The sequence below is a fragment of the Podarcis pityusensis genome, assembly GCF_964106645.2.
Source record: "Podarcis pityusensis genome assembly, chromosome: 14".
Lineage (NCBI taxonomy): Eukaryota > Metazoa > Chordata > Lepidosauria > Squamata > Lacertidae > Podarcis > Podarcis pityusensis.
Window position 1 is genome coordinate 48,110,534 of NC_138039.1, and position 24,090 is coordinate 48,134,623.

The window sequence follows — 24,090 nt, forward strand, 5'->3', positions numbered from 1 at the left end:
GGGGGAAAATCAGACTCGTTTCTCCCACTCTCTATTCATTTTGCAAAGGAAAATAAAGCTACTGAGGAGGAGGCCTTGCCTCTGTGCAGAGCAGAGTCCCACCAATGAGACGGGATGGCCGAGTTTCACCTCGGAAGCCCTTTAAGGGAAACTTAATAGTAAAGACTTCAATAACCTGTTTTCATTTGTCGTCTCTAACCATACACAGGATTAAAACTGATAACAGGAAACTTCGAAGACTGACGGGGGGTGCCCTTGAGCAGCGCATGATTTATCTGGCAAATGAAAAGACAAATTTCACCGACTCATGTGCGTTGAGGGTGGTGGGAAAAATGGCAACTTCAGTTGTTACCTGAATTTATTTGAAATAACACACAAACAATAGACAAGACACATATAATACAGAGGAATACACAGTATAAATGCTTATTGCTAGCACGAGTTTCTTCCAAAGGCATGTAACAGAAAAAGAAATGAAAAGTATCCCTTCACAATGAATATTGGAGATAATAAGAAAACTAATTTCTTAAAGCACATTTCTTTCAAGAAAGAAAACAAAACTCTGACATAACCCTACAATAGGAGTATATGACATTCATGTTGCACAGCTCTGGTATAGCTTGCAATTGCATCTCCACGTTCGGAAAAGAACAGCTTGAATTATGCATCTAGCAAAAAATATATATCTATATTTGGAGACAAACAAGGATGGCATAAATATCAAACATGGGGGGCAGGATGCAGAGAGGGCTGGGCTGGGAAGGGAGGGGAGAGGGGAGATGGAGAGAGCCTGAAGGGGGTGGCAGAGAGGGAGACAGAGAGCCCCACCATTCCAGTGAGAAGTTTTCCTGGGCAAGCCCATCTGACACGAGTGTGCATTGCTGAAGAGCACATTTGTGCAACTCATACTTGTGCCACTGGAGCTTGTGCAGGGGAACTTCCTGGCAAAGGGTGCTCCATGTGATGTCGTGGGAAGAGGAGCCTTTTGCATTAAATGTTTCAGGTTCTAGGCAGCTTTGGGCCAGCCAATGAAGTACTTTGCTGAGCTTGCACACTTGAACTGGATCCTTGTGTGGAGCAAGAGGCTGCCTTGGTCTTCTTTTACGCCAAGCTCTCACCCCTTCTCATGACAACTTTCCAATGGCCAGGTTCCTTATTAACTGACTCTCAACCCTTCAGCTTAGAGGGGATGAACCTTTTCAGTGTCCAGAGTTTCTGTCTGAGTTTTTGACCCAGAGTGATTCATTTTGGGAGATCCATTTTTTGTAAAGATGCTGTAGCAAACATGGACAGCTGAGTACACACAGCTGTCTTTCAAAAGTCCAGAAAAAACCCTCAATCGACCAGTCAAAAATGCAACTTTTGCACTGGCGTTTCAACCGCCTCTGAATACCACCCTTGGGGACGTTCTGTGCTTTGGCCCAATTCCTGGTAAATTGTGTCCAAAAACTGCTGATATTTCTGTTTCATGATTGGCCACTACATTTCACATTTGTTCTATGTCTCCTCCAGACATGATTTTGTCAGATGTGGGATGTTCCCACGGGGATAACATGCAAACGAATGTCTTTGAATTTGTTTTCTCCTTTATAAAGAACATGAGGCCTCCATTTTTGATCTGGAACAAAGGACTCCTGCCTTTGAAATCACCCCTGGCTGAATGAGGGTGTAAATCAGGAGACACCATTCCATGGGCTCAGTTGTGCCCTTTAGGTCTTTCCCTGGTGCCCATGAAGCCTCTGAATTCCCCACTTTCTGGAAAGGATGGTTAACTTCTTCTCCATTGAAAAGTACATAGAGCTGAAGGAGGAAGATGGAAGAGTGACACTCTTTCTCACTTCCTGTTTCAGCTCTATGTGCTTTTCAAGGTTCACATTCACTCGGCTAGATCTGTGACTAGAAGGGGTGACAATCACATCACTCACTGAAAAATCCAGATGTGCCCAGAGTTCTAAATGGTTTTGCAGCCACTTGTGTAAATTAGAGCCACGTGTTTAAACCACACAGTGAACCGGGATCCACCTTGATGTATCAGTAGAGTTCTGGGTTTGAATTAGAGAAAACCACATTCAAATCTCCATTACACCATAGAGCTTACTGAGTGACCTTGGGCAACTCACTGTTTCTCACCCTAACCTACCTCACAGGGTTATTGTGAGGTTCACACAAACAGGGGAAACAAAATAAAAAAAATCCTTCTAGTAGCACCTTATAGACCAACTAAGTTTGTTATTGGTATGCGCTTTCGTGTGCATGCACACTTCTTCAGATACGCTGAAACAGAAGTCACCAGACCCTTATATATAGTGAGAGGGTGGGGAGGGGTATTGCTCAGAAGGGTGGTGGGAATGGGTGATTGGCTGATAGGTGTGGTAAACCTGTTGACGACTGTTAACGACTGCAATTGGTCTTACAGGAAAAAGCAATGGATGAGATGGCTAAAAATAGCTTTATTATGTATAATGAGATAAGAATCCAATGTCTCTATTCAGACCAGGTCTCTCCATGGTTTAAAGTTTGGTGATAAGTTGCAATTCAGCAACAGAGAGGGGAGTGAGTTAATGAGTGGAGCCAACATTGCTTTCTGCCTCTTGGTTCAGCCCTTGTTCTGCAGTTGGCAGCACAAACCGATGAACTGAGTGGAACCATTAGAAAAAGTGGTAAAGTGATAACATTGTGGGCCTCTGTATGTGGATCCAGCCTCCTTGAGGGAAACCACGCTGTTGCAGCGCCCACCCCCTGGGCCAGTGCCATTGATGCTCACCGGGCAGCATCACCCAGCCGTCCCCTTCTGCATGCATTTATATCCTTATGCAACAGGAGCGATGTTGGTTTTGGGGAATAAAAAATAAGTAGATTTCTCATTCAAGTAGCACTGAGAGGCTGTGGCTGCAAAGGAGGTGACAGTCAAAACAGGGGCAGACTTTAGTCATCTTTCGTAATACGGCACCCTGTGGGAGGCCAAAATTTGGCACCCCCAGATGGATCTTCTCAATTTTGCGCCCCCTCGGCCCTAAATCTAGTGCTTCTCAAAGGCCGGTCACAAACTGCTGAATATCATTATGGAAGGAGCGGCAGCAGAGCATGTCCTTCCTTCACAAGAGGAGGGCTGGCAAGTGTACTTGGAATTGGTATGGTTAAGAGTAGCCATGACAAATCTAGGGATTGCCTCCTCCTTACTCAGCTTTTCTTTTTGGCAAGTTGGTCTTTAATAATAATAATAATAATAAATTGCAATTTCTCAAGTCAGACCACTGTTCTGCAGAACCATGGCCAAAGGATCTTTTTAATTTTTATTTTTTGCAAGGCTTCAGTCAAGAGTGAAAGTCACAGAAAGCCCAGGTCACTTGCCACTGTTCCACCTTCCTACGTGAAATGAGGGCCTGCCTGCAAAGAAGTCAGAAAAAGGCAGATGAACTGCAGAGGGAGGTTCCTCCTTGCTCCAGGGGCCAAATCAGCAACAGCCATTTCTGGGGCTCCTTTCCCCACACATTAACATATCATATGGTGTGATGTCCCCATGGTGTTTGTCTCCCAGCTGCTGCCACTGATTTGGGGGTGCTAGGCAGAGCATGATGAAGGGGGGCAAAAATGATGCAGAACACGGCTGACAGCAGCCCCTTGTCATTCAAGCCATTTAGCGCTGCTCTGAATGGAGGGAGCTGTGAGGTTGCAGTTAACCTGCCGATTTGAACATCAAAACCTCAAATTCTGCTCAGGATTTGGAACTGCCCCCAGGGATGAAATGGGCTCATTTCCATTTTCCCACAGCTCCATTTGTGCAGATTCTGCCATGGGGTTCCAGGCATGCTCTTCCTCCTCACATTCGCTGCCCATCATCAGCTGCAACACTGGTGGTAGAAATCTAGCTTGCAGCTGAAGAGGGTCCAGTTCCAGGAATCTGCTCCCTCATAACTCTACCTGGGAGCAAGTGGCTGAAGTGGCCCCTTTCCTCTCACCCTGCTCCTCCCTTTCTGTCTAGAAGAGCAGGTGTAAACACAACCAGCCTTTTTTTGGGGGGGGGAAGGTGGTGGTGGTGGTTATACTGCAAGTGCGCTTTATGTCAGATCCAAAAGCGAAATGGTTTCCTTACAAAGACACACCTGCAGCTACAGAGAGAACCCAAAACTCCACCATCGTTTTCTCTGTTGGAGCACTGTGTTGAGCTCTATCAGGCATTAAAGTTTCCCTGAAATGAGGAGGAATACAAACTCACTTCAGGAGAAAAGGATTATGCTTTCAAGAACGCACATTACAATCTCCAGTTAAGTTGCCCACCTCCAGCCTTGGGGCTTATATTTCTGGTAAGTGGCTGCTTGCTGAGTTTTGGGTCCCCAAATGAATCCAGTTGCAGCGCCAACGTCATACAAGAATGGAGCAAATCAAGGACATGATGGTTGGGAAGGTCAGTTTAAAACAGGTTTTCTTTTCAGGAACATGATAGCGTGTGTTTACTTGCAATTTGTATAATGGGAACATTTCTGAATGTTTTCTAACTGTACTATACTAAACGAGTGGTTTGTGGCCAGCAGTGGGGTGAAAACCCATCCAGCTTAATGGCAAGCCTGGTTGCAATGCTATTTAAAAAAGAAATCTGTGTCGTTGTTTTTTTAAAAATTCCTGAGTGCTAGTCCCCATAAAAGGAATACAGAGGGTCACTTGATGTACTGCAGTGATCGGCACATTGTCTTCTTACGAGTTCTTCTGAGGAACCTTTATCGTCACAGTCTTCACTTCGGAATATTCTCGCAGTCCACACTCTCCCCTAGAAAACAAATTAAATGTGCAAGATTTGTGACTAAACACCATTCCTCTCTACAAGTACCACACAGAGATGCTTATCAGAGTCTGGGTGATGCACCAACAAACAGGGATGGCCAACCCTCCCACACGATAAGGTAAGGAAGCAGACCCTGCATGCCACTAAAGGAGGGAGAGTGGTGAAAGACAAGAGATTTGACCTGAGAAATCCCTGTGTGTGCTCCCCGTTGAAATGAATGGGAGAGGCACGTGTGGAGCATCATAAGCCTCCATTCACTTCAGTGGTGCTTGTAGAGGAGAATATCTCTCTGCTCAACAAAGGAAATGCAGACTCCGTGCCCTCCATCCCCTTTTCTCCCCCACCCCAATTCCCCTCTAGGGATACTGGCAGTGGTTTCCTCGGAGGAAGAATATAGGCAGTTCATTAAGCTTTTGCTTGGGAAGAAAAGGAACTGGCTCCACCACCGCTACAACCCTGTTTCCACTGGACTATAATAAAGTGGTTCAAGGTCAAACACTGAACATAACAATCTCCCCGCCCCCCATACACTTTTGCCAAATTGAGGGCCATTTTGGTTGAGCTCTATCAGGCTTTAAAATGCCCAGGGTCAGGTGCTGAAAGGTCAATGTGGATCCAGACGAAGGGCTTGTTTGCATGACTGCCTCCTCCACATCACTCCCACAGCATCACCTGGAGAGCCACCATTTCCCCCTTTCTGGTGGAGGCACCATTTGGACAGGTATGAGCCCCAAAGCCCTCATTGGAAGTGTTGCTTACATCTCTCTCCCATTGCCGGACATTTTGAATCCTCCAAAAGGACTCTGGGCATTTAAGGCGTTGTAACAATTTATCCTGTTGGAGGAAGAAAGAAAACACATTGATTACAAAGTCTCCATGTTATCCCTCACCCCAGAAACAGACACCCCATTTTCCAGAGCAGGCATCCCCTGCCCCCAGCCCTCCTCCCTCCTCACCAGACAGTTCCTGCTTGCATTGCGGAGGAAACGGTCAAGGCCTTGTTGATGTCATTGGTGAAGACAGCAGCAACCAGTCCAAAGTCTGAATTGTTGGCTCTTTCAATAACTTCATCCATGGTTTTAAACCGCAGGATTTCTTGAACAGGCCCAAAGATCTGCAACAGAAATGGAGTGAGCATTTGGGGTAAATTAAAATGGCATGCAGTCACTGTGGATGGGAGTCAAGTATGGATCTTGTTCAGATACGTTCAGAAATGTTTGGCTCTCATTCAGAAAAAATTGGATCTTGTTTAGAAATGGCACCACACCACCACCCACCCACCACTGAGATGCCTTCCTGGGAATCCAGCAAAGAAAATGGTAAGCTGGCAAAGCTGGGTCAGGCAAACAAGGGGTGCTTTTGAGCTGCTGGGACTCTTGACCAGTGCTCATCCTGGCTGACCGCTGGTGCCCTGCCAGGGGGAAACTTCAGGAGCCTCTGTGAATAGGGTTTTTTCCTGGCCACATCCGACAAGGTCTTTGACCCAGAGTGTGGGGAAAAGAGGATGAGAGGAACCAATACCTCTTCCTTGGCAATGCGCATATCATCCGTTACATTGGAGAAGACTGTGGGTTCAATGAAGAATCCCTTCCTTCCCAGTCCTTTGCCTCCACATTCCAGCCGTGCGCCTTCAGCAATGCCACTCTGAATCAGTTCCAGGATCTTATTGTATTGTTTCTTATCAATCTTTAAAAAGAAAAAGAAGAAGGAAGGAAGGAAAGAGAAGATGAGCATAAGCAGGGCCCTGCAGAAACTGGGTGCGCCCAATACAAGACCATCTTTTCCAGTGTCCTTTTTTTCACAGCGGCCAACAAGATGTGCCTGGAATCACAGAATCATTGGCTGTGGACATAGATTGATCTGCAAAGCACAAACCATCTTTATCAATTCCTCCTCTTCATTTCTTTGCCGTGACTGCCTGGCACCTGGAGATCTGCTCTCTTGGAATACTACACACTGAAGTTTACATGCATTGCATTGCTGTTATAGTGTTTTCGTCTGATCTCTTCCTCCCCTCCCTCCCTCCCTCCCTCTAGTTTCTAGAGTAGTTTAACAATCAATCTCTCTTCACAAGGAACTCTGGGAATTGTAGCTCTTCAGTGAGAACAAAGGTCCCCTAAGAACTCTTAGCACCCTTAACAAATGACAGCTTCCAGAATTCTTTGGGGGAAGCTATGAGTGTTTAAAGTGGGATCATAGCAGTTTAAATGTATGGTGCTAATGTGGCCAGTGTTTTTCCAGGACTTGGCATGCACTGTAGAAATGCATTTAGTATCTGGGCCCTGGATACCTTCCCTTTACCTGTGGTCCTTGTTCTGTGGTGGGGTCAAAAGGACTCCCCACCACCCTCCTCTTGGCACGCTCAACGCTCCTTCGAACAAACTCCTCGTAGATGGGCTCCTCCACGTAGATCCGGGAGCCGGCGGTGCAGCACTGGCCTTGGTTGAAAAAGACCCCTTGATGTGCCTGCTCCACTGCGTAATCCACTGCAAAAGCAAGAGAGCCACATGCTGAGGGACCGTTCCCCACATCTGTGGCTCCTGAGCCCACGTCACACACATCACTCCAAGCTGCAAATAATGCTGCTCAACTTCAAAGCAACAGAACAAAACTCCATTGCTGGGGTGGTGGGCAGACGTTTGAAAAGATCAAAACATCCACACACATGTTATTTGTGTATGCTGCCATTACTGCAGATGATTCATTCTGTTTTACGTAGGGATTCCTGTAAGAGCAGGGCAGAGATCAAAAAGGTTTTGAGGGCCGTAAGAAAAAACCCACGGTGCTTTGCAGGAGGTCCTGGATGCTAGTTACGACAACAACGGATTAATTAATATTTTGGCCTGCATAATTCAGACTGTGTCAGATCATAAAAGCACTGGCAGACAACTCAGAACTCAGCCTGCTGTTGAAATGAAAACCCAGTAACTGGGAACCGGCAGCTTTTGTCCAAATATCATAAGAACGTAAAGACAGTCTGCTGGATAATACCAGAGGTCCATCTAGTCCAGCATCCTCTTCTCACAGTGGCCAAACTAGAGGAAGGACCTGTGAGCACAACAGCAACACTCTCCCCATTTCTGATTCCCAGCATCTAGCACTCAGAAGCATTCCTGCCTCTGACTGGGGAGGAAGAGCACAGATAAACACTGGGGGGGGGGGGATATTGTTTTTGTTTGTTACTATCTGGTGTATTTTTGTGTTTTAATATTGTAAACCACCATGTGATCCAAGGATTTAATCTAATAAAGTTAACAATCCAGCCAGATGGGTGGGGTAAAGGTAAAGGGTAAAGGGACCCCGGACCATTAGGTCCAGTCATGGCCAACTTTGGGGTTGAGGCGCTCATCTCACTTTACTGGCTGAGGGAGCTGGCGTGCAGCTTCCGGGTCATGTGGCCAGCATGACTAAGCCACTTCTGGCGAACCAGAGCAGTGCATGGAAACGCCATTTACCTTCCCGCCGGAGTGGTACCTATTTATCTACTTGCACTTTGACATGCTTTCGAACTGCTAGGTTGGCAGGAGCAGGGACCGAGCAACGGGAGCTCACCCCGTCGCGGGGATACGAACTGCCGACCTTCTGATCGGCAAGTCCTAGGCTCTGTGGTTTAACCCACAGCACCACCCGCGTCCCTGATGGGCAGGGTATAAATAATAAAATTATTATTATTATTATTAAGCTAAGCAGTTGGCTCCTTATCTCTCTCGCCCTGACCTGGCCACTGTAATCCACGCGACGGTCACCTCCAGATTGGATTATTGTAACTCGCTCTACGTGGGGCTGCCCTTGAGACTGACCCAGAAACTCCAGCGGGTGCAGAATGCCGCGGCGAGACTCCTTATGGGGTCTTCGCTGCGAGATCATATTCATCCGGTACTATACCAGCTGCACTGGCTCCCGGTGGAGTACAGGATCAGGTTTAAGGTGCTGGTTTTAACCTTTAAAGCCCTATATGGCCTAGGACCCTCGTACCTACGGGACCGCCTCTCCTGGTATGTCCCACAAAGAAATTTACGGTCTGCAAATAAAAACATCCTGAAGATCCCAGGCCACAGAGAGGTTAGGCTGGCCTCAACTAGAGCCAGGGCTTTCTCGGCCGCGGCTCCAATCTGGTGGAACGCTCTGTCACAAGAGACTAGGGCCCGCGGGACCTGACATCTTTCCACAGGGCCTGCAAGACAGAGCTGTTCCACCAGGCCTTTGGTCAGGGCGCAGCCTGACCCTCTCCTCTGGCAATCTGCACAGAATTTTGCTTAATGGTTGCCATCAATTTGATTTTAATTAATTTTATAATGAATGTTTTCAGAATGCTGGATTATTTTGATTGTTGTTAGCCGCCCTGAGCCCAGCTGCGGCTGGGGAGGGCGGGATATAAATAAAATTTATAATTATTAATTATTATTATTATTATTATTATTATTATTATTATTATATAAAATAAATTTGATAAACAAACAGACAAAATAGCCATCATAGCTAGTTGCTATTGATATCCTTCTTCTCCCCAAATTCTAATCTGCCCTTAAAGCCATCCGGGTTGATGGCTATCCCTCTCTCTTGTAGGAGTGAGTTCCACAGTTTAACTATGCGCTGTGTGAAGAACTGTTTATCTGTCCTGAATTTCCCAGTATTCAGCTTTGTTGGATGTCCTCAAGTGCCCTCATTATGAGAGAGGCAGAAAATCTTCCCTCTGTCCTCTTTATTTGTGCCGCTGCACTGCTTGGGATGGAAATGCTGCAAGAGCTTGACTCCCGCCATGCAGACTGAAGGTGTGGATATGTGAATAAATCATATTTCTTAAAGCTATGGCAGTCTTCTATTTTCCAAAGGAGCATAGATCTTGGGTGAATGCCTGGAACCCCCTGGAATCTCACTACCACTCAGCAAAGAGTGGCGATGGTGCCCAACTTTTACAACAATATATACACTTTGGGAGGGGGGATTCCCTGATATAATGTATTTTTTAAAGTAGTATACACTTTCCCTGACATATACATTTCTGTACATCTTAATTGGCTGGAGGACAGCATCACGAAACTCAGAGAAGCGTTAATTTTGAAGGATAGCAGTGTTTTGGTTTGCGGGCTGTTTCAGAAAGTGAGAGTTATTTACATTACAATTATTTGCATTAAAATGTGAACCTTACAAAACTCCTCCCTCGTCCTTACTTACAGTCGGCATCTGCAAAGATAATATTGGGGCTCTTCCCCCCAAGTTCCAGCGTCACCCTCTTTAAGTTACTCCTCCCAGCTGCTTCTTGGATCAACTTGCCAACCTGAAAAGATGAAGGAGAAAAGGCTTGAGAGATGGGCTCAGAGCAACAGGCAGCTCAAGGCACTAGTGAAATGTCAGGAGCTGGCTGGACAATGAGGAGAGGCGGGGAGCTCCAGCCAGAGAAGCCCCCCAGAGAAGCCTGAGAAGAGGAAGGCTCCAGGCCAGGGGAATGCTGGTGGGACACGGAAGAGAGGAGGGGGGAAATGGCTGAATACAGTGGTACCTTGGGTTACATATGCTTCAGGTTACATATGCTTCAGGTTACATATGCTTCAGGTTACAGACTCTGCTAACCCAGAAATAGTACCTTGGGTTAAGAACTTTGCTTCAGGATGAGAACAGAAATTATGCTCCGGCAGCGCAGCAGCAGCAGAAGGCCCCATTAGCTAAAGTGGTGCTTCAGGTTAAGAACAGTTTCAGGTTAAGAACGGACCTCCGGAACGAATTAAGTACTTAACCCGAGGTACCACTGTACTGGACAGGCAACAGTTCTTAGTGAGAGAGAGGAAGAAGAGTGAAATATACTCAGAGTCGAGTGGATTTCATGCTCTTTATTCTGCTCATAGTGGTGAGGAGGAATGGAAGTTCCCCCAGAATGTCTGCTTTATATACATTATTTACACAGTGGGCCCCACGTGATTGGCTAATTCTGGGATTCACCTGTAGACCAATCAGGTTGCAGATTCACTTCCACCTGGAGCTGGATTGGGTGGCTCCTGTGGACCAATCAGACTGCTGCATTCTGGACCCTATTGTTCTAGGACCAATCAGACTGCTGCATTCTGAATCCTATTGTTCTAGGACCAATCAGACTGCTGCATTCTGAATCCTATTGTTCTAGGACCAATCAGACTGCTGCCTTGTGGATCCTATTCAACTCAGTACATAACAAAGAGGATGAAAAGACTGCAGACATAGGACAGACAGTTGGAGGTGGGGGCTGAGACTGCAACAGATCCATAGGAGCCTGCTGGTCCTACTGTATTCAGCTCCCCTCTTGTCTCCAAGGTCTCAGAGACTTTTGCATGTGGCCGAACAATGGGCCCAGAGGTTTCAAGGGGCCCCTCCCTGGTGGACTGCAGGGAAAACAGCCGGATGGAGAGGAGGCCTAGGGGGAAGTGGGAGGCCCAGATCGCCAGCCAGTTCTGGCTACTGCTTCACTGTGGCCAGTCTCACCTTAGGTTTTTCTGTTTGTATTCTGTTTCCTTGAATAAAGAATCAATTTTACTGCTAGTCTCTGAGTCTCTGGGCTGACCTGCAGCTGAACCAGCCCTGACACGAGATGCAGGTGAAGATGCATAATTATGCTGACATAAGAAAGAAAACATTTTGATTCCCAGAAGCAATGGACAGATAAGAGTAGAGGCAGACATATCAACAACAGGTCTAAGAAGGGACTGAAGTCATCCTGGTCTCTTTGCTCCATACAAGTTCACAGAGATTCCCTGCCTGCCCACACAGTCTAGACACTGGTTAGTCTTTTGACTGCAGTCCATGCGGGGAGATGGGCCTACTGCAAGCAGTCAGAATCAGTGCTCTGTGCTCTCCAATTTTTACTCAAATGTAGGACTGTGGGCTTATACACACTTACCTTTTGCCCCACTCTTTCCAGGCAAACATCTGTGCTTAAAACTCCAGGTATGAGCATTTTGTTTTGTTTTGCCCAGGAGCTTTCGCCACAAAAACTTGCTCTTTAGTGCTCAGTCAGAGCAAATGTCAATTTGAGTTTCCGGCAGTGGATTTTCATGAGGAAAGCTCCAGAGCAAAAGAAAAGGGTACTCAGACATTGAGCTTTTAAGTGTGGGCCATGCCTAGAAAAAGCAGGGGAAAGTTAAGGGTGGATAAACCCTGAGACATTTTGACTCAGAGGCAGACATTTCATATGGCAGCCAGCTGCCACACAATAATGGCAGGCAGCAAAAAGCCTCAGCAAAACCAAGCAGAGCTTGCAAGAGCCCTGTGCGCCTATGCAACATCTGCTGCATTGCACTGGAGCCTTTTCTAGGAGAGTTGGCCATATCTGCCTGTTGTCCACTCAGTCATCCTTAATCATACACAAACCTGAGGTAACCACAACAACAACCTTGGCTGTAAGCTCAGCTGGGCATATAATGGAAGTCAAGAGTGCCAGCTTGGCCCTGCGACCATGGGTGCCTGGGGCCGTGGTGGCCCTGGTGCCAAATTTTGTGGGTGCCCAGCCCCTTCATGGGGAATTTTGTGGGTGCTCAGGCACTCAAGGCCCCAGGGAGCCAGCACCTAAGATGGAGGTTAATATTGTTAACAACACACACAGAAGTGGGTGGTAGCATGACAGAGAATTCATGAGCCACTTCTAAGGGATCAGGTGGCATCTGCCAGCGTATCAAAAAAGGCATTCCACTACAAGCCAATGCTCATGGATAGATGATAGACCTCAACACTGCTTTGTTGCTGTCCACACCCTTGAACATGTTCAGATTTTTGCCAAAAGCACACATGCAAAATCAACAAGAGTGGACAACAGAGCTGAACATAAGAAGTGCCTGCTGGGTCAAGCCTTTGGCCAATCTAGTCCAGCATCCTGTTCTCACAGTGTCCATCCAGATGCCTACACTCAGGCCATGAGCAGGACTTGAGCACAGCAGCCCGCTCCCCTCCTGTGATATGAAATGGTCAAGCTTACCAACAATTGCTTCTTCTTTCCCATCATCACTTGACAATGGGAAATGTGGTAAAAATGACAGCATAAGAGGGAGCAAATGCAAAGCAGAGGCAATCTAGCCAAACAGGGCAACTGGGAGGACAGAGAAGCCCAGTCCCTGGGAAGATCTCCTGTGCAAGCCCTGTTGACCTCAGCAAAGTTTCAAGAAGACCCTTATGATGCTTCATTTTAGAGAAAAGGTTACGCCTTCAGACTTTTCCTTCAGAACTGACTCCATTCAGATGCTTTTGGCCTGAAACATTCTGATGGTTAGATGCAACATATCCCAAGAACACCAAATCATTGTGGGATACGGTGGTACCTCGGGTTGCATACACTTCAGGTTACATACGCTTCAGGTTACAGACTCCGCTAACCCAGAAATAGTACCGCAGGTTAAGTACTTTGCTTCAGGATAAGAACAGAAATCGTGCTCCGGTGGCACGGCGGCAGCAGGAGGCCCCATTAGCTAAAGTGGTGCTTCAGGTTAAGAACGGTTTCAGGTTAAGAATGGACCTCCAGAACGAATTAAGTACTTAACCTGAAGTACCACTGTATATACAATGCAGTCAAACCGACAATGCATTTATTTATTTATTTATTTATTTACGGCTATTAGCCCATAAAATATGTACAAACATAAAAGCACAGAGGCATAAAGCCGGTATATTCGGCACCAGAAGGTGAAAACCAGAAGGTGAACACCATGATGCAGGGGTGGGTCATTGAGCAGAGCCAGGTAACAGTTTGGGGCCCGGATAGCTCCAAGGGACAGATCCCAGAAAAAGGAAAACTGAAGACAAGATCCGACATGCACTCTCTTCAAAACTGTCTGATTAGTTTTTGATGTTGTTGTTGTTTTTGGTGGTTTTTGTGTGTGAGATAACCGCATTCAGGAATCTCGCCACCTGCAGAGTTACAGAAGGATCTGTATCCTGCAAAAGTAGTGCGGCATGTGACTCAACAGGCCTGCCAACCAAGCGTAGTAAAGCAGGACCCAGGAATTTAGTCCTGGCTATGCTATGTAGGGGGCAGTTGAACATTATATGTGGGAGAGAATCAACAGTTTTCCCGTCACACACGCATAGCGGAGACACCAAACCCTTGGAAAATCTGTGGCTCAGCAGGTTCGATGGAAGAACATTGAACCTTGCACGAATAAATGCAAGTCGGTGTGGTCCAGATGAAAGAGATGACATGTATGATGGAAGGCCAAGTGGTGGGGTTATTCCGTGATACCTGGGGGAGCAGACACCCCCACCCCCGGCGAGGTTGTGTTGGTTTTCAATGTCTGCTAATCTTTGCTCAGTAAGGCTTTTGGCTGAGCGTAAGTTCATCTTTAAGGAGTCCGCTGGAGAAATTCCGATGCTCAGAAGTTTGGCATGGATTTTTCCTACCCACGGATTGACAAAGTCGTCCCGCCAGAGGCACTGAAAAAGGTAATGGTCGGGAAGCCTATGCCAGCTGGACAGCCAATAACCAAAGACTCGCTTCCAGATGACAGTCTCCAATGATGCAATCCTTAACTCCAGACGTATGGCTGCGTTGCTCACACACATGGGGAGTTTCAGGAGGCGACGGAGAAACTGATTCTGCAATGTCCCCAACGATGTTAAATTGGACCCTGGGGCCCAGAGCGGGGCAGCATAACAGAGGGTGGAAACCACTTTTGCATGGTACACCTTCAATGCAGAAGGGATGTGGGAGGCTCCGTCGGCCGCAAAAAATTAGAGTAGAGTATAAAGTATTGTTTTCCCTTTGTTTAGTAAATACTGTATCTGTGGCTTCCAGCTTAGGTTGTAGTGAAAAAAGACTCCCAGGTATGTTTGCTAGACAGGCACATGATAGGAGCTGAAGCTCACAGAGTTTTCCTGTAAGTTTGCTAGAGAGAGCTCTGTGAGAGACACTCCGACTATGCCCAGCCAGAAGTAGGGCAAAGCCGTATATAATCTACTTACCTGACTGGGCAATTCATCTTTGCTCTCTGCTCTTTTGCCTCTCTTCACTTTTACTCTTTATCTCAAGCTATAAATGTGAAAAACAATCTGCCATGTCTGACCTCCAATGATCAGACTCCATCTTAAGCTAGACTTAAGCATGCCTATGTAACAGAATTACCATTTTAAGCCTGCCTGAACAAAGCTGCTGTATCTGTTACTTCTCAACAAGTATTCTGAGTGAGCAAAATGTTTTTTACCTTTTACAAGACTGTTTATGTGATTGTTGTTTTAAGGGAGAGAAAAGGAGAAACCAGTCTGCCTTAAAGCATAGATAAAGGTAAAGGGACCCCTGACCATTAGGTCCGGTCGTGACCGACTCTGGGGTTGCGGTGCTCATCTCGCTTTATTGGCCGAGGGAGCCAGCGTACAGCTTCCGGGTCATGTGGCCAGCATGACTAAGCCGCTTCTGGCGAACCAGAGCAGCGCATGGAAACGCCGTTTACCTTCCCACCAGAGCGGTACCTATTTATCTACTTGCACTTTGATGTGCTTTTGAACTGCTAGGTTGGCAGGAGCAGGGAACGAGCAATGGGAGCTCACCCCGACCTTCTGATCAGCAAGTCCTAGGCTCTGTGGTTTAACCCACAGTGCCACCCGCGTCCCGCCTTTTTTTTTTTTTAAATGATATTTATTAAATTTTCCAATAAAAAGAACACATCAATAAAAGGTTAAACATGAAAACATAGAAAAGAAATACACAATTCAAAGATACATACATAATCCAAAAAAAGAAAAAAGAACAAAAAACAAAAGACAAATAAGAAAAGAAAAAAACCAGTTAAAAACAATATCACCTTTTCATCTCCATTTTTAAGTTTACTTATTTTCCGGACCTCCTCGTACCTCCCTCTTTTGTATTCCAGTTCAAATTGTTTGTCCAGCAATTTCTTTCCCTCTTTTTTAATCCCAATCTTTAATCTTAATATAATATAATATTAAAATTTTACCTCTTAAAAACCAAATTTCCATTTCCTTAAACTTTTTTAATCCTAATCCTTAATCTTAATCTATCTATAACTTTAAATCCTGTACAGCTGGAAGCCTCTTGTTTTCAATCCAACATCACTCTAACATTCTTTAATTTTGCAATGTTTCTGCAGATAGTCTTTAAATTTCTTCCAATCTTCCTCCACCGACTCTTCTCCCTGGTCGCGGATTCTGCCAGTCATTTCCGCCAGTTCCATATAGTCCATCAGTTTCATCTGCCATTCCTCCAGTGTGGGAAGCTCTTGTGTCTGCCCGCGTCCCGCCTTAAAGCATACTGGTTACTTAAACTAAAAGGCTAAAACTGGTCAATCTAAGCTTCCCTTTTAAGTTGCAAAGAGATGCACTCTGCTAAAACGTGAGGAAGGAAGGATAACATCTAATAAATACATCCTCTCCTAACATCTATACACATCCCTACAATCATCACAGTGGCAAACACCAAGCAATAAATCAAAGAACTAGCAATCTGTTGCTCCTTCGGTCTGCAACCTCATCCTGTCAACTGTTTCTATTTTTATTTATAAAATACCTCAGTTTCTTTCCCAGCCGTTCAAAACCACTAAACGCTCAAAGTGACACACAACGAAATCTAAAACAATCACATTTTCAGATCACAGCTAAAAACTCAATGAATGAAAAGCCAGCCAAAAGCAGTTGTGCAGCAAAACAATCTAGAGATGTTGCAAAGCCAACAAGAGGAAGCCCCAAACACCTTCGCAAAGAGGGAGATTTCCACTTGTCCAGGAAGGGAATTGGATGAAGAGGGAGGCAACTTTGTTTTCCCAGGGAAGGAGCTCCTCAGAGTGGCTGCCACAGTAAATTGAGAGTGGGGATCTGATATCACCTGAATTATGGGACTACGTAACAGAGCTAGCTCAGTAAAGGAAAGTGCACAGATCAAAGCCTCTCTAGATATAAGCTTAATGAGTGTTGCAGTTCATCTGGGAGAATACTATGTGCTCTAACTACAATGCTATTCCTCTCCTCTCTTGAATGACTACTCACTAATTATTTGATTATTCCGTATTTTTACCCTGGGCATGGGTGAGGGAAGCTTTGCAGAGAGAAAAGGCAGTTCTTTCCAGTTTTCAATTTGGAAAGGGTTGCAAAGGGAGGTGTGTGTTGGCTTTTATGTCTTCTGCACTGCTCACTTGCTTCCTCCTTCCCATCTCTTGGCACTCCCAATGAACTCCCCACAGACAGCCGGTGCAGCCCAGGAAGGGAATGCCAGGGGAAAGGTTTCTCCCCCATAGACAGTGGAGCCAAGACGTTTCATCAACAGGAATGTTGGCACCAGCATCCTCCACTCCTCAATCCCCACTTGGAATAGGTTGTGAGACTGGCTGGAGGGGAGGATCATTCTCTCCATAACCCTGGAGGAACCAGAACACTGTTTGCCACAAGGACCTGCATCAATATAATCTCTGTTGGTGGCAAGGAAAAAAATAGGTACACACACACACACACACACACACACATTTATAGGTATAGGGACATGATTAAAAATTCGGCTGGCATGCATTTCTTTGGTATGGGAAGGCGAAAATCTATAAGAGTTTTATGAATCACATTCTTAGGAAAAATCTGTATAGAGTTTGGAAGAAACATAAAAATCTGTTGGAAAGAAAAACACCTTTATTTATGGCTATCTCCCATCGGAGCAATTACAATTAAGAGAGTTAATGTGGATATACAGTGGTACCTCGGGTTAAGTACTTAATTCGTCCTGGAGGTCCATTCTTAACCTGAAACTGTTCTTAACCTGAGGTACCATTTTAGCTAATGGGGCCTCCCGCTGCCACTGTGCCACTGCTGCACAATGTCTGGTCTCATCCTGAAACAAAGTTCTTAACCCGAGGTACTATTTCTAGGTTAGCGGAGTCTGTAACCTGAAGCATTTGTAACCCGAGGTACCACTGTACAATAGGCGACTGTAACTGTAGACAATGGGTGACTGTTCCCTGTAACTGCTGGAATTTACATTGGGGAACCCAAATTGAAATCAATGGAAAACCTAAGGAACCAAGTTATTGCTTGCTTGCAATATCACCAGTTACATGATACGTTTAAATTAGATAGAAAGAATGGATTTTTGGACCAAAGTTCACAATTTGAAATGGAACTCTTGCAAAATAAGGATAAGCCTTTGTCTAAAATGTATCATCTTCTATTAGAATGGGAAACAAAAGACGAGCTTGTTAAAACTTCAATAACACACTGGGCAAATGATATAGAACACAATATAGATCTCAACCTCTGGGAGAAACTCTGGAAAAGCAACCTGAAATTTACAGCATGCTATTCATTGAAAGAGAACTACTTGAAAATGATTCATAGATGGTATTTAACTCTGAGTAGGTTGGCTAAGATTTATAAGACAGAATCAGATAAGTGTTGGAAGTGTAAAGAAGTAGAGGGAACGTTCTTCCACATGTGGTAGACATGTAAAAAGGTAAAAGGGTATTGGGAAATGATTTATAATGAATTAAAAAAATGTTCAAAATTACGTACCTCCCCCAAAAAACATAGTTCTTTTTGCTGGGGATAACCCAGAATGAAATTCCCAGATGTCAGAAAAGGTTATTTACGTATGCAACAACTGTGGCGTGTGTTTTGTTAGCCCCCAAATGGAAAGTGAGCGAGGTCCCAACTAAAGAGGATTGGCAACTTAAGTCGAAAGCATATGCACAACTTGCAGATTTAACATATAGAATAAGAGAGCAAGGAGAACATACATTTCAAGAAGATTGGAAAACGCTTATTGAATATCTGGAAAATAACTGTACAGCTGAAAACACTGACAGCATTAAGATAAATTCAACAGAGTAAATAATTTTTACTGGATGTAAAAGTGAAAAATTTATTTGAATGGTTATAGTAATATATGGAAGGATGTATAATATGTAAAATGAACCATGGAAAGAGAGGAAGGGAAGCCACTGGATATTTTAGAGTTTGTAAAATGTTTATTTGAAATTGTAATACAGAAAATGTAATAAAAATTATTACAAAAAAGGAGGAAAATGGGTATAAAAAGAGACTTCCTGGATGCCGGGATACAAGTTTGAGGCAAGTACTCTTTGGCAAGAGAACCCCATTAGAGATTTTAAAATCACAAATTATGCTGCAAAGTGAAGCGTGGAAATATAGGCTATTCGACTTTTAAAATATGCCCTTGTGAGTTCCAAAACTTCTCTTTTAGCATAGAAAAGACCACACATTTTGTAAGTTAAAATTTGTTTACTTACAAACTTTCCAAAGGTCAGATTCATGTGCTTTTTCATACATCAATCAATAAAATGTGGGCTAGCTACAGTGGTGAAAGTTCCTAAATTATTGGTATAGGAACTCAACCTTGTTAGAGCCACGTGGTCTGAGCTTGGTGCAACCAGCTCAGACCTCTTTACACACTGAGCTTCTCAGGTAGACAGAGGTTTACCTTTCTCTCAATGTATTGGGGAGTGACCTAGTTAAGCCTAGCAGGACAGCTTACTCTATAGTATTAACCCCTTAATGCATTAATTAGACTTAAAATATTGGACAAATTTTGCTTAAAATAGATATATAGTTATATGACCTTCTGTCCTCTATAAAAATGTGACTTTTTTAAAAGCTCTGCTTGGGTTACTCACAAGCGGCAAATGTCTTGCTTTTTTTTGGCAGGGGTGGGGAAAGGAAGTCAAAGGGGATTTTGTGTTTATGTGTTTATTTCACTTGTATATGTAAAATAGAAAATGCAAAAATAAAATTTAAAAAATGTCTTGCTTTTTTCTTTTGTCTTCTCAATTACTAAAAAATAATCCAGTTAATTTAAAGTACATTGAAAGGGTCAAATAGCTCAGACTTGTTGTCTGTGATTATTCATGTTCTGCTCTTCACTGGATGTAATTTGTTTTTAATTTGCTTTCTGGTGTGTGTGTTTTATTTTAAGTAGTCCTGTTTTGGAGCTGCTTAAGGGGTTGTTTTGTGGCTGAAAGGAAGGTTAAATATCAAAACAAACATAAACTGCAAACAAGGATCTTGCAGGTATGAGAATATTCTCAGGTTCCTCTGTCAAAGCCTAACTCCCCATGCAAAGTACACCCCCCCCACACTGATTCTGCAGATGTGGGGTTGTTTGCTGCAAAAACACAGCACCTGGCTACAGATTGGCATGGAGAAGAGTAAGCTGTGCTTGTCAGTCCTTGGCACACCCCAGAAGAACCTCCTTGGCTCAGATGAGCCAACCCAGCAGCACACAGAGATGCACAGAGAGATGCACGGGTCTGGCAGGTCCTCTCAGCTCAGTCCATATCACAGTTGCATTTCAGGGCAGGGACAGATATTGGTCATCTTTGATAGCATGGCGCCCTGAGTGAGCCCAAAATTTGGCGTCCCCAAATGGATCTTCTCAGTGATGGATCTTCTCAATTTTTGCCCCCTTGGTTCCATGTTCTATGTGGGGTGCACCACCCTAAAACCAGCCCTGTCTCAGGGATCAGCTTTCAGGACTCCCCCAAGCTACCAGGGCTTACAAATGGCACAGAAGGCCTGTGTGAAGAAGACCTTGCATTGCTTTATGACTGGGTCACATTCACTCCATTTTTGATTTTTGTGTCGTCTTCCCACCTTGCTGGTGACCCAAAACATTTCAGTGTCCAGAGTGACAAGTCCAAATGGCACCTCTTGCCTTCATCAGGAAAGTCCTCCATAAATCCCAGTGGTGCTGGTACAGCAGGGCCGGCCTATCCATGAGGCAGACTGAGGCAGCCGCCTCAGAGGGCAGAATCCAAGGGGCACCTCTGTGGGCACCCCACCATCGCTGCCACCAGAGAAGCAAGGAGAAGCAACTGGAGTGACTTCTGGCTTCCGGTGAGATCTTGCCAGAACCTGGAAGCTGCATCAGGGGTGGCAAGGAGAGGTGACACACAGTGTGCGCACATAGCAGTACCCTCCCACTTCACTTCAGGTGGTGAAACAGGACAGGCCACCTTGTTGTGTAGAATTCCTGGTGGACTCTTTGCCCTATGGCTCCATTTGGCCTGTTTCCTCTTAATGCAGAGGTAGCCAGCCTTGGTGCCATCTGGATTTTGGTGGATCACAGCTCCCATTGCCCCTGACCATTGGCCATGCTGGCTGCTGGGGCTGCTGGGAGTTGTAGTCCAGCAACATGTCAAGGGCACCTGGGGGAAAGTTGGTCTAGGCTATGAGCAATGATACCAATGACCATTTTAATCTGAAATTTAGCATTTATTCAGCACAGAACACAGGTGGGGAAGATTTGTGGGCTCCGTGCCACTTCTGATTTCAACAGGGCCAGTCCAATTTGCCCTGCCCCTCCACAAGTTTTGGAATCTGAGTGTTCTTCTGAGAACTTTTGAGAGAAACCAAAGAAGTTCAGTAAAAATGAGCAAAATGTCTCGCAGGGTTCATCTGGAAGGTCCTTGCAGGCCTTTAGTGCAAAATCCTCTTGGATGAGAAGGGAGAGCTGACACAACAGGGTCTGGATCCTGCAGCATGAAATCCATCTCATTTGGGGGGGGTCACCTGCTGAGCAAGACAGGATCAGTGGTAATACAGCTGTTAGCTGCAAACATTTGTTTGGCACGACTCAATCCTGGACTCTCCTGTAGTTTGCTTTGATGGCCTCGCCCGGTATCTTGTTGACTAATGATGAGCTCATGCTTTGTTAAACTCACAGCATAAAGAAAACACCCGAGTTGCAAGCAAATCAGGCAAGATGCTTCCTTGGGCTTTTGACTGAAGTTGTTCAACCTAAAGATCTTTGAGCCCAAAGCGCTCCCTCTCTCCCTCTCCCCCACTGATCTCCCTCTCTCATTAAACTGGAGATCTAATTTGTTTGCTTGGGTGTGCTTGTTGCATCAACCAAATCTTCATCTTTCCTCTCACTCATACAGAATTCAGTATGTTGGAACAAATGTCAGATGTTTCATTATCTTCAGTTTCTGCCTGAGAGACTCTATCTGGAGACAACAATGTGGTCAGCTTGGAACAGAAGTAACCACTATGGCTGATTTTACCTAGAACACAGCACAAAGCAAATCTGCATCCCACTTCACACCCAAGGAAAAAGGCTTGTGAGCTTCCCTAAACATAATCCAGCAACTGACTGCCGGTCTCAGGTTATTCATGCTTTGCCCCAGGCCCCTTTCCGTGTATAAGAATGGTCTTGGTGGAGGAGATCAAGGTTAGTCTAATCCAGCAGAGTCTAATCCTGATATACGCACAAACAAGGCACGGGAAGGAGATCCACCCACGGGTTTTTGCTCCTGGTGTCAGGTATAATCTGAGGAGCACTGCCTTGGCACATGGAGGTTCTGCTTAGCTACCGTGACTTACAGCAGCCTTTACTGCCAAATGTTTGGACTGCAACTCCCATCAGCCGCAGCTATTGATAGACTAATCCTCTTCCATTAATGTCTCCAATTTGTTTCTACAGCCATCTAGGCTAGAACAGGACAAACACTGAAGGAGCAAAGAGAAGGAAGGAAGGATCCAGAGTTGAAAGCAACGTGATGCTGAGATGCTGGTAAAAGACTCTCCTGCTCCACATATTCCCCAGATGACTTTGAGGCATCTGGCTATTGGGACTGGCATAGAGCCCCACCCAGACACTTCTAAAGTTGTTCCCAGACCTGAGATTCCATTTGGTTTGTTGCCTGAGGGCTCACTGACATTACATTGCCTGTATTCTGCTTTCTCTTCATCCTTGATAACTGGATACTCATTTAACAAGGGGCAGAGAGGTAGGAAGGCAAGTGAAGCCATACAGGGGATGAAAACAGTCAAGCAGCCACAGGAATACCACTACCTGTTCACTTCCCAAGGCCAGCGCGATAGCACCCCAGAGCTAAGTGTTTGCTCGGAAGTAGGGGAAAGAGATTTTTGGAGATGCTGATGAAGCGGTAAAGATATCCAAGGACGTGATCTGAGGGGAGCTGGCTTCAGGCACCAGGCCCATTGGCAGGCCGACATGACATGGAGGATGCAAACATGACATGAAGGATGGCAACATTGATCGTGCCATGTGCCATGCAGATAACCGCAGCACCTGGAGATAATCAGTCTGCTTGTGTATCCACAGCAGTGACCAAAGGAGAAATGACCTCTGGGAGGAGCACACAAAGAAAAAATCCCATGGTGCATCTGCACAGGCACAACCGGATGCCTTTATCTGCCCCAGTTGCAAAAAACCATGTCTCTCCCACATCGGTCTCTACAGCCACAGCAGGCCATACTAGCCATTTGGGCTAGTAGCCACTGAGAGCGTTATGCTCCATGGATTGGTCCAATTCCCTTTTAGAAAAAGTCCAAGTTGGTAGCCATTGTACACCTTGCAAGAGTGAATGTCATCATTTAACTCTGAGATGTGCAGAGAAGTCCCTCCTTTAGACTGTCCCGAATCTTCCACCATTCAGCTTCATGGAACGATCCCATTTAGTTCTTGCAGTATGGAGAGAAGGAGAAAAACGTCCTTCTTTCTCCACACCCGTTTCTTCTACTTCTGAGGGCTCTGTGACTGATCTGAGGCTCAGCAGGGGGGAAAGCATGGAGTGTGGAGCACACATTTTGCTTTGCTTTCTCCCAAAGACAGCATTTGGGCCTCAGCCTTGGTGCTTACAGAAACCCAGCGTTTTTGCAGAGCTGTCCCTAATGAGCCATGGCAGCATGAAACACAAGCGATGGGGGATTGTGCAGAGAAGCGATCCATGACGGGCGGGTTCGTGTAAGAAGTTGCCTGCCTGCAGGCTGGGGGGGGACCGTCACCTGGGAGAGGTGAGCCGTGAATGGGAAAAGAGGCGGGGTGCTGGGATGGGGGAGAGCACATCAAAGGCTCCACAAAGATCTGACATATGGTCCATCTCCCAATCTCCCCCCCCCCAAACAGTCATTATTCAGGAGTTGTAGGATGACCAAAAAAAGTTAGCTGGCAACGGCCATGTTGTTTTACAAGCAGCAGGGCTGAAAACTCTTCTTCCTAAACGCATGTGATTTATCAGCAAAGACTGAGATCCTACAGGCACTTGTCTGGGAGTGAGCTGGTCTGTGTTTACCAGAAACTTCTTCTGAGTAACAGGTATAGAATTGGGTGGCACAGATGAAAGACTTCCATGGGCCTCAAGTCCCCACTTTTCTGTATGTTTCTCCCTGCAAACTTCAGTACTCAGATGGGCCCCTGCTCCTAATCCCTCCATCTTAGGTGGTGAAGCTAGTGTTCACTAAGGACGGGGCCTTCCTTGTTGTGGCACCTCCTCTATGAAACAGCTTGCAGAGCAAGTTCCTTCACAGTTTCAGGCAGTTGGCAAAGACATGGCTTTTCAAAAGGGTCTTTAGTTGTGTAGTTTTTGCTATTTTTGTGTTGCTTG

At 45.5% G+C, this 24,090-nt stretch overlaps 1 protein-coding gene across 1 annotated transcript in view; it reads right to left on the reverse strand.

Moving 5' to 3' along the window:
* Positions 1–344: 344 nt before the first annotated feature.
* Positions 345–24,090, reverse strand: part of ALDH1A2 (aldehyde dehydrogenase 1 family member A2) — a 72,701-nt gene continuing 48,955 nt past the window's right edge. Inside the window, exons 9-14 of the mRNA XM_080980783.1 lie at positions 9,956–10,058; positions 7,082–7,266; positions 6,302–6,466; positions 5,737–5,894; positions 5,540–5,614; positions 345–4,765 (exon numbers count right to left, since the gene is read on the reverse strand). Of these exons, the coding sequence (XP_080836909.1) occupies positions 4,693–4,765; positions 5,540–5,614; positions 5,737–5,894; positions 6,302–6,466; positions 7,082–7,266; positions 9,956–10,058 (759 nt within the window). The 3' untranslated portion in view covers positions 345–4,692. The remainder of the gene's footprint in view (positions 4,766–5,539; positions 5,615–5,736; positions 5,895–6,301; positions 6,467–7,081; positions 7,267–9,955; positions 10,059–24,090) is intronic.